The sequence below is a fragment of the Anser brachyrhynchus genome (assembly GCF_964034855.1).
Source record: "Anser brachyrhynchus genome assembly, chromosome: 3".
NCBI classification, from domain to species: domain Eukaryota; kingdom Metazoa; phylum Chordata; class Aves; order Anseriformes; family Anatidae; genus Anser; species Anser brachyrhynchus.
The window spans coordinates 94,433,698-94,449,058 of NC_137696.1; the positions used below are offsets into that span (position 1 = coordinate 94,433,698).

The 15,361-nt window shown below is 34.7% G+C and overlaps 1 protein-coding gene across 40 annotated transcripts in view; it reads right to left on the bottom strand.

Annotated features, from left to right (window-relative positions):
• Positions 1-15,361, bottom strand: part of RIMS1 (regulating synaptic membrane exocytosis 1) — a 318,659-nt gene that overhangs the window by 115,700 nt on the left and 187,598 nt on the right. For 24 of the 40 annotated variants that reach the window (XM_080587701.1, XM_080587698.1, XM_080587685.1 and 21 more), the window contains 7 exons: positions 14,117-14,229; positions 12,987-13,117; positions 12,487-12,658; positions 12,204-12,360; positions 10,543-10,614; positions 5,155-5,311; positions 2,819-2,944 (listed from right to left, as the gene is read on the bottom strand). In XM_080587701.1, coding sequence (XP_080443827.1) covers positions 2,819-2,944; positions 5,155-5,311; positions 10,543-10,614; positions 12,204-12,360; positions 12,487-12,658; positions 12,987-13,117; positions 14,117-14,229 — 928 coding nt within the window. The remainder of the gene's footprint in view (positions 1-2,818; positions 2,945-5,154; positions 5,312-10,542; positions 10,615-12,203; positions 12,361-12,486; positions 12,659-12,986; positions 13,118-14,116; positions 14,230-15,361) is intronic. The other 16 variants (XM_080587725.1, XM_080587724.1, XM_080587702.1 and 13 more) reach the window with 1 other exon arrangement.

Sequence of the window (15,361 nt, forward strand, 5' to 3'; positions counted from 1 at the left end):
TTCTACCTTTGCTGATCCAGAGAGTATCTACTGTAATGAGCCCATGGCAAACAGTAATACATAATTCATCCAAAAAAAAAAGGGTATAAAACAGCAAATTCACCGTAAAAGCCTCAAGAACAAAAAAAAAAAAAGCAAAAGAATCCCTAGCAGTATATTACTGATAATATAAGATGATACTGGTAGTCCTACAGAAAATTAAGACTGTTTTGGAGACATTGAAAATAAAAATTATTATTCTAAAACAAGGGTTTTCTAATGGAAATTTTTAAGAACTCAGATTAACAGATATTATTTAGGAATTAAAAGAAACACTAAAAAGTGAAAAGTGCTATCTCCTTAAGAATCAGATGATGATCCTAAATTCAGAGCAAAGTATACTGCTTAGCTAGATTTCCTAGTATTCCTAGCATTTCCTACCAGATTTATATATACTTATAAATATATACATGTTTATATAAACATATATAAAAAAGGTAAAGTGATCAAATCAGTTCTACTGGAAGTGTATAACACCATATACTTCTGTAACAGACTATAACAATTATTTTTACAAAAAAATACTCAAAATATTCACTATTAATTTGGAACCAGTAACGGATCACTGAAAAAATGATCAAAAGTATCCAGCAACTAAAATTTCTGCCATGCAACTATCAGGAAAATACATTCCAAACCAAATTTATATTGAGTATCTACAAGAATGTACTTGTTTTGATGATGGGTTCAGTAAATGAACAGCACGTAATACTTGCACTAATGTTGATACTAAAACATAGGACTAATACCAAAAAAATATATATATTTTAAATCTCAAGATGTGAAAGAGGATTTCACATGAACAATGAAACTGTTGGGGGATGTGCTTTTACAACAACTACATCAAAAACAAAAGCTGTTTTTGATACTCCCTGTGGTGCTACTTAAATTCCTTGAAAGTCAGTGAAGTCTGCAAGAGTTAAGCAGTTTCAACAACTGAAGAAACTTGAGGAAAAGAAGAAAATGAAAATGGAAAAAAAAATGAAACCAGTGCAGATTATGACTGAATGAGATTAAGTACAGGCACTCATGTTTAAATCCTGCAAATCCTCTCTTCACGTCTGATCTTTTAACTTCTGAAAAGTGTCTTCTGAACACCCAAGAACTGAAGTCTGTTTCCTACTCATCCGAACAAATTCAACAGCCCATTGCTGCTGTGCTTTTTTCTGATGGCTCATCTCTGAAAAATTCTCAGTGCAAGTCCTGCCCTCCAAGTGCACTCCATGCATATATTGTAATTTATATCATGTTTTGAGGCTTTACTATAAGATAATCTTCTACACAGTCATACTTATTTCTAGTGACAAAAGCTATGTTTAAATATCTCTTCCAAATCTGCTGAATAAGAAAACTATTCAATAAATATTTTCAGGAATACTTTGAATGTATCACTACCTATAATAACCAGCAACATGAAATATTTGCAACAAAGGGAAATTACTGTAATTAGCTTAACTCTAAATCTGATTTCACTACAGTTAAAAAGCATTTCAATTCACCTCTGAAAGGAAATTCAATACAACAATCCAACTTAGACAATTCTGTACATACTTCTTGCCTATAAAGTAGGACATTGGAATTTTAAACTGTTCCAAGTAAATCATTAATTTCCATATGTGTGTTATCATATTTAAAATACAAAACAAACCAAAGCAAAACAAAACAGGCAAGATCATATACAAAACTGAACTAGTTTAACTGCAAAAGCCATCTGTTATTCAATGTCTGTGTTGCTTCAAAACTGGACAAAGAGTTCCAGAGATTGTTATATGTATTCCTTCACATGTTTTCACATCACTACAAAATATGTTTGCTATATTAAATTGACTGTATTATTTAGAAAGGTTTTGTCACTGTTACTCATAAAAAATAGAAATAGACTGCAAAAAAATGGGACTTTACTAGGAAAATGGATTGTACATGAATTGTAAAAGTTTATCATTATAGTTTAGCTATATGATATTTTTCCATGTATATAAATGAACCACAAAAACTGATAATCCATGCAATGTCACCATTATGTTTCCAAAATACGGAACTGAAAAACCTTGTCTATTTTTTTTTTTCAGCTAAAAACTAAGCAGAAATCCTCTTTTCCTTCCATTTTATTAGAAGATATTTGTAGATAACTGAAAAAAATGCCTAGTAGAGAACACATACTCTCCGAGGAGTGTAGCTTCTGCATACATTCCAGGGAGAGATGTGCATGTGTCAAGCATCAAAGACTGTAGATTTTTCTTAATTACAAGCTCCGTAACTATCCTTGCTATTCTTGTGTATTGTACCAAGTTCACCAGAATGCTATGTAAGATGCTGTGAGACAAATAAGGTAGATGTCCAAAATATATTAGTATAGAAATGTAAACTATAGTATATGCAACTCCCAAGTAGTAGGAAGTAATGCCTGGTATTTTGCTGACTTTCAAAACAGACAAATATGTTTGTGGTCTCTGTGTTGCAAGAATAGTTAGGGCATACGTGTAGATTTATGGCTTTCTAGCAAAAATCTCTGGGCTTACTTTCATGAAGTAAACAGCGGAGTACTCTAGGACAAACACACAAGAACAATTAGTCTAGACACCTGCTACTACTGTCAACCCAATGCACATTTTCACCAGAAAAGAGGCATAGTTAATTGTGACTAGTTTTTGAAATTAGGATGACTTTCTGTCCCTTCCCCGTTACTATCAGACTGTGGTTTTCTGATAAACGCTTTAAAATTAAGCAAACCAACAAAGACATTTCTAAACTTGCTTCCAAGTTCAGACTGATGATGTACCTTTCTTGATCAGACAAATACTGACTATCCATGTCTCTGGATCTGTAATCAGCTGGACTTCTGGAGGCATCATGGTGTCTAGTTGGAGAACGTGATCTTCTCATTTGATGGATTTCATCTAAACTCCTGAAAGGCAGAAATATGTATGATAATCTTGTTTTTCATGCAAATAATACAGCTTAATGGATAATTATACCGTACAAGTTGATTGAACAAAGTATCTTATTAATTAAATTGGTAATATACGCTTTCAAAAATATATGTATTTTTAAAAAAATAGATAAAAAATCCATCTTTAAGTATAGAGCAGTCATTTCTACCATTTTAGAGCACTGTTTCTTTGTACACTGATGGACTCATTAATAGTATTTTTCAAGCCTGTACTTAAAGAACTATTGTGAAAACATAAGAATTTATAATACCTCACATGAAATTGTTTTGTGCATTTTTAGCTTCATAGTCAGATTTTTAATGGTTCATTTTGGGCTGTCAAATTTTTGCAGGTAGCTCAACTATCTCCAAATATTCCTAGGACATTGTGAGACAGAATATGTGAATTTGCAGCAGACTTTATTAATTCCATACTGTGTCTTATACAAAAAAGGAAATGATTCTGCCTAACTTCAGGCAGGCTCTCATCTCCATGATAGGAATTTAAAGCTCTTTTCATATGGAAAAGAACAAGAAAATAAATTACTTTTTTTTTTTTTTTGAAGTGCAGATTCTTCCTTTAGTTTAATAATTGCCATAGTAACAAGAAACACTCATTTGTCAAAGCAGAAAATGAAAGGATAGCTGGGGTTGACTATGAAATATTTTGTTTGTGCATCCTGCTTATAGATAGGAGGATGCAGACATTTTCCAACAAAAACACATATACATGTTTGCAAAAGAAGAATGAGGAATAGTTTCATTCTCTCAACTACAAAAAGAGAAGTCTGTGCCAAAGTCTGTTTTCCATACAGCCGTACCTCTTTGTTGAAGACGTATAACTGAAGTGCTACAGCAAGTGATTTTGTTGGACAGTCAAATAATTTAATCTAAAAGAACTGAAGTAACAGAGGGGGATTCATGCAGGAACTTAAGAAGCACACATAATTTCAATGTACAAGGACAGCACATATGACACGGAGGATGGAAATGCAGAAGCAGGATCATCAGGATTCTCAAGTGGAAGAAGAAGCTGTTTTCCTAAAATATACCACCATTTTGAAACACCTCAGACACTTTATCTATGAGACTCAAAGCCTGCTTTAACCACTCTTGCTGACTCTTTCTGAATAGTTATATTTTCATCACTACCATTATCTTCATCATCTTCCAAAGAGCATCAATATCAATCAGAGGCAAAGGACAGAAAAAGATGGTGCAGACAACAGTTAAGAGAGCATGGTATTAAATGATCAGTAATGGAATTCCAACAGATCCTGAAACAATGGACAAGCATGTCACTGTAGCATAGAATGTTGTACACAAAATTAACCTAAAAATGGGAAATTTTCAGTGAACTACCACAGCTAGCAGGCAATAAAATTACCAGCAAAACAGTTTGAGCTCTTGCGGTAATTCAAAACTGAAGTTTTCTAGAAACCACAGGAAATGAAAGCTGGTAAAAACTAGTCTAATATTTAAGGTTCCATGAGAGGTTGCAAGAAAAGCTTATTGCCCTGGACAATAAAAAGAGCAAAAGTGGGTCAAGTTTGGTGTCGAAACCGTCTAATATAGCACTACTCAAAAAAATCATATAGAATGCAAATGAAAAGGTCTGAAAGGATCCTCCCATATATAGGTTGTCTATGAAAAGCAGTAGATGCATAAAAGAGAGGTTTATAAATCGCTGCTTGATTTTGCAAACAATATTTTACTTTTTCCATTAAGAATGTCGAATTATAAATAGAATTGGTAATTTAAAATTGCTGTTACATCAAAAGAAGTTCAATTCATATTTATTATACAATTCATGCATGTCATTATTTATTATCCTACAAAAATACATAAACGACTTTATATAAGATTCAGTCACTGACTGAAAAGCATTTCTGAACCCATGTATTAGCGTCATGTATTAGTTGTGGTAGAGCAAACAAGGATGATGAATCACAGGGAAAATATCAGTAAAAGATAAGTCTTAAAGTTATTCATCTCATGGATGCTCCTGAGTAATTAAGAAGTGCATACATCAAGTTCAAATAACACACAATTAAACTGAGATACATTTTTTTTGTAAAAAAAAAAAAAGAGAGAGAGAGAAAATGCTGAAGAGATAAGTAAACAGGTACCAGTGACAGATTACACAAACTTAAAATCACCCAGTTTCACTCGCTTGTGATGCCTACCTCTGTAATGGCACATTTGGTAAACGTGAACGGGTCCTGCCCTGATCTTCGCCACGGTGAGGAGATACAGAACGTGAACGATGATGTGTTGTTCTTTGCTGTTCTGGCACAGTTAGCGTTGTAGATTTACTTTCTCTAGTACTAGATCTATAAGCTACTGTTAAGAGGGCAACAAAAGGAAATTAGAGAATAAAAGCATGAGCTTGGAATGAATTCCGGTGGTTAGTCCTTCCAGGAACACACATCCAAATGCTTACAGAACTTTCAAGTAGTCATTCAGCTGTTGTACATCCTGATGTATCATGCAGCCAGGATAAATTACTAGCATTACCTTTAAATGTCTGTATGTACAGAGACAGAGAAACTGAGATGACTTTCAGTATGCACTGGATGACGTGGGGAAGAGGACTGAACCATTTTTCTGACTTGGGAAAGAGTACCCAGAGTAACGTGTATTTAACTTGTGACTAAGAAAATCTACTACTTAACAGATTCATCTTAATAACAACAACAACTACAAAAATCAGAAGAGGGACCTACTAGATTATGCATTTTGTCATTCAAGGGACTCTAAGACTGTTTTAACTGATTATGTAGCTTATAATTTATAATATCACAGCCTCCACAACTGTGTCCACCTTTTATACAGTACTGAGAGTTCAGTACATTTACCACTACAAATATGAGACAGGTAAGGCAGGTGGGAAAAAGATACGGTTGAAAAAAGACAATTACACAGTTTTACTACAGAATTTCTGGTTACTGTCAGTTCAAAAACATATGCATAAAGACCTTTGCAAGTCTACTAAGACTTTGTCCAACTCTTGGATATTATACTTCATAATAACCAGAGTTGGTACCAAAACATGGGAAATAACACTTTTCTTCCATTTGTTGAAGGAGAAGGATGTGGGGAGGTCAATCAATCAGCGAAATAGGAAGCAGCATGACTTTTGATATATCTTAGAGAGTGGGACTGGGCCCAAAGAAAAGGAGTTGTAATAAGAAAATATCAAGTAGCTCAGAAACAAACATCAATGACCTGGGTGGAGCCAGGAGTTGGACTCAATGATCCTTGTGGGTCCCTTCCAATTCAAGATATTCTGTGATTCTTTTCTATGATCCTATGACCATAATGTTGTGGGCATATGTGCACCATCTTCAGTACATGTGAAATAAAATTAATGAATGTGATTTCATGTTTAAAGTGTGATGTTACGCAAGTTTGGGGAGGCTAGATGTTATTTGAGAACCAGAGAAGGTAATGAAAAAAACTTTTGGGAGATCTCATTAGCAGCTACATAAACAGCAAATGCCTGCCACTCATGGCACTCAAATGCCAGCAATGGTTTAGTGAGCACTGACTACAAAACAGGCCTGTAAAAGTTGATGGCATCCTGGAAAGTAAGGACCAAGATTCATCAACCTTCCAACAAAAAAGGACTCCAAATATTTAGAGGTTTTGATGCACTGTTAGGCTGGAGTATCTTATCTACTCAAAAAGTGCTTCAGGGTTGTGTAATAAAACTGGAAAGAAATATCAGGATATCCCTGATCTAAGAACAAGTACTGGGCACAAATTTTGAAGCAAAATGGGAACTAACTCAGGACTTCAGTGGAGATTCCCTCATTTTGTATACTAAGATAGTTGCAGAAAATGTCTGTTTTTTCTGTCAGAGGAAGACAAATGATTACACATGACAAAAACTGATGCCTTCCCTCTCCCACGATGACTAAATCTGAGCTGTATGTTCTGAAAAATACCTTATTTTCTGAAAAGAAAAAAAAAAGTTTTATGTAAAATCCCGTCCTCTCTAATAGAAGGAACACTACTGTATGTTTTATTCAACACTAAAATAAAAAGAATACAAAAGTTTTTTCTAAGCTTTAGGCAACTGTACTGAAATATGCTTCAGGTTTTCAAAAACAAATTTCAATTTAGCCTACCTAAAAAAACTATATATAGGATTATCCTTAAACATCTGGTATATGAAGATACTACCACCCTACATATTCTTCACAGCTGAGCTATCTGGGGAGCAATATCTAAAACCTGTGCATTGCGTGTACACAAAGCTTACAGAACAGACAGAGCAATAGCAAATAACACTTATCTTAAATATTAATTTAAGTATTGTCAAATTGGTCAAATTGCATCCATAGTTCCATAGTGACCATGACAGTGACAGCAACAGTAACATTTCCTCATATCCTCAAATACAAAAGCTCTGTGCTCTCCAGAGTGTGCATGAGAAATTTTTTGCATGGACCAGCATGGCAGCAGCAATAAAGCTTATGGTAGTTTATGCAGAAGAAGTTTCTCAGTTGCTCATGGGAAACTGTCAGGTGTGACACAAAATGGAAGCTGCATGGATGATGAAAGTGATTCTATACAATGTTTTGACATCAGAACTACTAACTTATTTTTTTTAAGAAAGACAATGCTGATGATGAGACAAGGTGTTGTTCTAATATTACCCTGCTGCTACAGGAAGGTAACCACAGTAAAACCATTTATATAGTTTATGACAGAAGAATAAATTGTTCTGAAGAGTTACTTATTCAGAAGATAATACACATTTGTGATATGAAAAGGGATTTTTTTTTTCTTAAAGTATCCTTAAGTTATAAACTAGCCATTACTTCTGGTGCAGCTATCTTTACTTCCATTTACAAAGAAGAATTCTTAGCAGCTGCTGAAACATCCATGAAAAGTTTTATTTGTTACTATTAAATGCGAATACCATATTTGCCTTAGCAATTGGTATAACATTTGAAATTTTAGTTTTAAGAATTTGCAGTAACTTCATGAATACGCAATATCTTCATCATTCTTTTTTTTTTAAGCTTACAGTGGTGATCAAGTTGAGCTTTTGTGCTTCTACAGTTTGTAGTTATGTGTCTGTCTTTTAACAACTGAGCAATAATCTTTGTGAAGAAGGCAAATTAACTTCATTCTCTTCTGAACATTTCAAGACAAAGAATAAATTATCAACTGTAAAAATATACCTTTAATAAAGACAGGGCTTATTTATCTTACATAAACAAACAGCAGACAACAGTGGCAAGGAAATAGCAAAGGAAGGAAAAGGGGCTTAAAAAGAAATATTTTCAGAGTCCCATGTTGTAAACTCAATTTTGATATTCTTATTTTTGTTGAGAAGGAATACCTTAATCCTAGACTAATCTGGTTGAAGTCAACAGAGGCAATGCCAAAATGGTCAAAGAGTGCTTCATCGTCCTACGTTATGGGGAAATGTGGATATTCATTCACACACACACTTTGCAAGAAAATGATGTGTGGAAACCTGGATCAGCCAAGAATTTCAGTGTGCTCTATGGAGGTCCATGGTATGGGGGACAGGCGAAGAGAAGGGGTAAGGACCCTGCAACACGGCAAGGAATTTGCATGCAACTTAGATTTAGCAGAGGAGACTGTTAGATGGAGAAGATATTGTAGTATCCATTCAATGCAAATAAAGTCTACAGTCTTAGAAGATTCTAGCAACTAAGGAAGGTTGTATAGAAAGGTAGAAATGCTTATTTGAATTAGGTGCCTAGGCACATTTATGAACTTTTGCCTAAGATTCTTGAGCAATTTGGTAGACAGGGGGACTGGTGGCATTTTCCAGCTCTCATTGCAAAATACATTTTCATGTGCTGTCTACTCTGTCACACATCAGGGTTTGATGACTGATATTTTCTTTGCTCCATGAAGTTAAACCCCCATTTAAGAATTCAGGTTTTATCTGTAAAGAAAAACCCCACACTTAAATGCATCTCACAGGAATCACAAACAGGTGAACTCTCCATTCACATTTGGCAAAAAAATATATCCTTTAAAATCAGAATAGACAATTTTGTACTGTGTCACATCAGCTGCCAGAACATTTCTGACCTAAGTGGATGAAGTTTCCTCAACAGGCCCTTCAAGTCTCAGTTTAGACACTCTTAGACACACAAATAGAATTGCAGATTCTATTGCCACCAATGAAATCTGGCAATTTTTTCTTCAGTGATCTCTGAGAAAGTTTGGAACCATGCATTCTCCAAAAGCACACTTGAGCACACACAATCCTAAGAACTTGCGATCAGAATCGTAGTTACTCAAGTGCTGACGCAGAGAACAGAGTACAGTGAGTTCAGACAAACACTTCTGAATTTCTCCGATCAGATGGAAAATGTCTTATTTCAAATGGCATATGGATACCTTAAAGAACTGACAGCTGAAAAAAAGTCCCTGGTCTTAACACGTATGCTGAAACCCTAAAGGTAAGAAAGCCTGCACAGATATACCACCTTTTTAGGACTTATGATTTATTTTCATTTTAAATGTTCTTTCTCCTAGCTGATGTAAAATTATCAAGATTAATTACTTCATTGAATCAAATACGATTACCAGACATATTGGAACAAATTTCCCTCTTAGTAACTTATGTACAATTGTATGAAAGTAAGGCAAGAACCCAAACACATCAAAGGAAGTAAAATTTGGCTGTGTAGACATCAAAATTATATCATGGTGATTATTAAGTCATTAAATAATGAATAAATTATCACATTATTTTAAATTCAGACCAGGAAGATAGAGAACTTTCTAAATCCCACCATGATTTAATTCAGCAATTGTCATCAGGGACATCCAGGGAAAAACTGGTTTAGTGCTGCCAATGAAATAGTGACTCTTCAGTTAGTTTGGGACAATAGGGAAATCTATTCATCTGACTTGCTACAACAGTCAAATAGAAGTAGAAAAAAATATGTCATCCAAAATGACCCTTAACATTTTTAATATGAAAAGGATGATGAATGAACTGAAGTCTAACCACAATACAAACTATATTTATGAACATTTAGGGTAATGATAGTTCATGAATGCTCAAGAAAACTGTAAAAGATATAGCCATGCTACATGCATCTTCATCTATAGTCATGCATTCTCAATAAAGACCATGGGAGACCGCATTACAGCTAAGTTTCAAGCAAAAAGAAAAAAAAAAAAAAATGTTTGCAATCAATGCTGAAACCTTAATCACTGTTTTAAAATATTTTTTCTGAGTTCAACTGATATTTTTAATAATGCTTGGAATATTATGCAATAAACAATTTAACAGTTTGAACCATCCAGTGGTTCATCTATGAAGAATGATATGTAAAAGAAATATCAGTGAATGAATTGTAGAACCTTTTAATTCGCCATTTTTTAGAAGGAAAGCTACCATAGAATAATCAGGAAAACTGTTTTTTCCACAATGCACTCTGCAAAACCAGCATCCTCAATGCTATAATGAAAAAGTAAAAACAAAAACAAAAAAGCAAGCAAAACGAATGAAAAAAAAATATCAAGCAAGAAAGAAGAAAGCAGGACCATGCTGTTCACCCACGCACCTGGAGGAACAACTCCAATACCATCATCAACATCATAATCTGAGATGTCACTATCACTGATTGGCCGAGATCCTGCACAACAGTAAGGTAAACAAATACCTGAACATCTGGTTGTGTTATGAAACATAAAAGTATGTTCATTTAATGTATCACTACAATTGAAAAGATGATTTAAGTCTGAACAGTAGAAGAGAACTAAACTGCAGTGACCAAGAAGTTTCACCAAACAGCTGAGCCAATCCAACAGCTTACAGATGCTGCAGCTTCCTCTCCCCTTCTCCTTTCCTCATTTCCTCAGTACTCTTCTACTAGGTTACTTTAGCTCACTAAACAAGCAAGATGCTTTTGTGCTATTTCAGTGAGTTGAGTAAGCTGAATCAACTCGCTGAATGGGAAAGGAGAGGTGGCAGCATATGGTGAGAAAGGAGAAGAGGAAACAGCTCTGACAGCTATTAGAAAAGTTCAAATATCTCATGAAAATTAACCTTTAGTTTGCTATCTCCATACATATTCTCATGCGGTAATTACAGCAGTGTCACATTTCTGTAATTCATTCCTGAATGTGCCCCAATTTCCTATGCATTAGCTGGAATTAATAAAGTGTTTTTTTTTTAAGAAAAAGAAGAAAAATAGCTTGGAAGGATATTTTAAAATAATGCCTTACATCCTTCTTGTTTTTAAATAAGTCTTTAATTAAGTTAAATGAACAGAGAGGTTACAGCACTCAAGTATGTCAACATATTCATTATTTTTAATATGAATCATACAAACCTGAAGAAGAGGAGGCTCCACAACGACCTTATTGCAGCTTTTGAATACTTAAAGGGGGCTTATAAAAAAGGTGGAGAGTGACTTTTTGCTCAATCAGATAATGACAGGACAAGAGGGAATGGTGTTAATCTAAAGAGGGGAGATTTAGATTAGAGGTGAGGAGGAAATTCTTCACTCAGAGGATGGTGAGACACTGGAACAGGTTGCCCATAGAAGCTGTGGTTACGCCGTCTCTGGAGATGTTCAAGGCCAGGTTGGATGAGGCCCTGGACAACCTGATCCAGTGGATGGCATCCCTGCACATGGCAAGGTGGTTAGAAGTAGGTGGCCTTTAAGGTCCCTTCCAACCCAAGCCATTCTATGATTCTATTAAACCTGAAATAAGACTTCCAGAACAACTGTACTTCCCTAATACAACTACATATTTTCTCTTTGATGCTAAAATACTCTTCTCATCTGATTGTATGTATATATGGCATGTGTACGTAAAAAGAATATCAGAGGCTGAAACTCATTTTTGATGAAAAGTGTTTTAAATCTCGCAAGACTTTAAGGTCTTTCTTTTTAAAATAAAAAGCTTTTAATTATTATAAAAGTATCTAATAATCATGAACTTCATCTTTCCTTTTAAAACGAGATTTATGCAACCAAATATTTTACCAATTTTCTTTTGCTACTGAAAACAACCAATTCAAACCGTTTTCATATACTTGAAAGTTAAGTATCACAAGTGACATGCTGACGTCATAATGTCTTAATTCATACCTTTTTGTCATACGTTTTCATTACATTTACAGATTTTATCTTGTATAACAAAGTTAATTATCATTACACCATAACCATCATTTTCAATTTAAAACTTAAAAATCATTAATGGAATTTGGACCTACTTTGCAATTTTTTGCTAGAGCTTTCTCCACCATGTACATGTCTTCTTGGCATGAAAGGTGATGGCTGAGGCAGAGGTAGTGAAGATTCATCATGTGTTTGTAGCTTATACCAATGTGGTTCATCATCTAAAAGTGCTGTCTCCAGCTCTATAAGAATCTAGAAGAAAAATTATCAGATTTTAATTTTAAAGGAATATACACACAAACACATATAATATATATATATATGTATGTATTCAAAAACAAATGACAAACTCAGGAGAAATGTGATTGTATATATCACCTCTCCAAGAAATTCACTCTCCTCTTCTTGTACTCTTGGCTGATCCCATACTGTTATTTCAAGCATTCGTTCTCTAAAATCTCTACGATGTACATGCGAGTAGAGAAAAGTTTGGTTCCATTTTGGCTCTAGACTTTTCTTTACTGTTTTGGTCCTCCTTTTACTCTTATCACTGAAACATAAATATTTGTGATTTATTTCCAAAAACAATTTACAAAAGAATGCCATCTACTCATCATCAGTAATTATTGGCTTTGTTCCTTTTGATCTGATAACGCTTAAAGAAGAGAAGCATTTGCTGTAGTGTATATTTGTAGTGGATTGCATTCATCTAAATATCCACAGAGTTAATTTAATACTGACTTGCATATATCAAGTGTGATTTGTTATAACCAATCTAAATAGAACAAATTTTTAAAAAGAATTCTCTAATTCATAGACATTCATTTAAAAGTTGACTCAATAAGTGACAAAAATAATTTTCTCAACTGAAATACTACCTTCTGTCTGGAAGAAAATACATTTTTACATAGGGGTTCCTGGGACGTCCATCTACTCTTGGTGGTAAATCCATTGCTTGCAGAACATTTACTATTAACTGATGTCCCACTTTGTCATACCACAGTTTCACCTACAAGAATCAAGTTGCCAGAAAACATTATTGAAAATGGAAAACAAACAAACAAACAAACAAACTAGATCTATGACAATGTAAAAGTAGTATTTATCTTTCCAAGAGACATTAAGATATATTTTGTTGCATAGCCATTAATATTTAATTAAGTTAGATGGAAAAGATGTTGGCATACACCAAGGACTTTTTTATTTACCAAAGCTGAATAAAATGTTGGTGCCTGATTATTCTTACATTGTTTATTGTACTCACTGCATAATCTTGTACATGTGAGTCCATTTAAGTCAGCACTATCTCAGTTCTGCACTTTAGAAGCTACACTTCAAACAGGAAGCCCTGACTGCAGCTAAACGTAAAGCATGGCAGAAATCTGCTCTGATTTGCCACCTTACAAATGTTCTTATGGAAAGAATAATATGCAGTTAAATTATTTCCTAATAGGATCATAACATAAAATTGTTGAGTGTGCTCTGTAATTAAAAATTAATATAATCAATATAAAAAATAAGAATGTACAAAACAAAGTCTATGTGCTCACAGTATCTTTAATAAGCACGGCTTCAATTAGCATTACATAGAATTCCAGGAGGTGATGTGGATCTAAATTAAAGTATATTACTGAATGATGCTACTATTAACAGATACATAGCTCTTTAAGTGCTCTCATAAAGAAGATAAAGTGGTACCGTGTTTGTTATCTGCAGGTACAGAAGAGTCACATTTTTCAATGTAGAGGGTACAGAATGACAAGCTGCAGGACACTTTCATGTGCTTCTCTCAACATAAATGTCTGCACACTCTTGTGTATTAAATCAACAACTCTTTACCTCCACTGTGGCTACAATGAGTGCGTGCTCGCACATTTGAAAGATGTTAGTCTTTACCAATAACAGCCATTTCCCTTGACTTCCCAGTAGACTTTGAGAAGTCAGAGGGCTGAGGGACCAACACCTGAAAATGTTTATTATTAACTCAAGAAAAAACAAATATGCTCACAGAAAGCTGTCCCGGTAGGACTTGTGGTGCATCCCTTAGGGCTCCAGGGCTGGTTGGAGATATAACAGAAATAGAAGGCCTTTCCATCTTCTGAGATTCAAAAGAACTTGAACCTAAAAATATGTGAGAAACACATGAACTTTCCATGTGAAATTTTAAAGCAAATTTGGGCAATTGATTAAATGATTTTTCTTTGAACTGCATAAAGCTTGTCTTTATATACAGCATTAATGTGCTAATATACAGAAAGATTTTAAGCTGATGTAGATAAGGTGGTGAAAAAGGCGGTCTGGTTACTCTTACCTCAGATTAAACCTGTCATTTGTTGTTTTATTCTAACAATATATTAAAAAGTGTTCTTCATCTAGCGTTGACACACCATATTGGATGTTTTAAACAAAATATTCTCTTGCAGAATTGCACAGTTGAAATTTTTGATGAATAAACCCACATTTGTTGTATAGTAGCCTCAGATGGGTACTAAATTGTCTAAATTCAGAGACAAGAAGATATGCAAGATAGACGTCAGGCATAGAGGACACTCCTGCCCATGCTTCACTCCACAAGTGAAGCAGAGCCCTCATGAGTGAGGAAAGGCTCATGACAGGCAAGGAGCAGTGTAACGGGACTAGGAGGCCCTGCAGGATCCTGACCTAGACAACATTTCTCATTGCATCTCAGGCAAGGATCAGATGAGAAAGGGCTGGAAGCTATGGCCTTCATGGCTTCACACACTTCAGCTGGCAGACTTCAAATAGGAGAGCTAAAAAGAGACACACGCACACCCTTCCTTTCTTTCTTTCTTTTTTTTTTTAAGCATCATACACAAAAATTTCACCTATGGAATGTCTTCTGGCACAGAAAACAAGATCTCTGGACTAGGCTGCATGGTGCAGGAGGTGAAATCCTGACACCAGTCCTGACACCAATCCTTTTCCCCTGTTTCCTCTCTTATGTTAGGACAAGTAAATGACTGTTTTGGATCACAGTTTATACATCCAGAAGCTGGTATGCTTAACGCACACACGATATAGGAGAAAACAATAAAGTCCTACTAACATTTGAAATCTATGTAGCTTTTAATCAAATCTCTATTGTTTCACATTTAACACACAAGACTGAAAAACACTGAATTTTGTCATATAAAAACCTGAAGCCAACGCAGTCTCCCAGTGCTCGTCATTCCAGAAATTCATAGCCAAAATGACTGTACAAGACCATGTCAGGCAAAGAAACAAAGTGTGT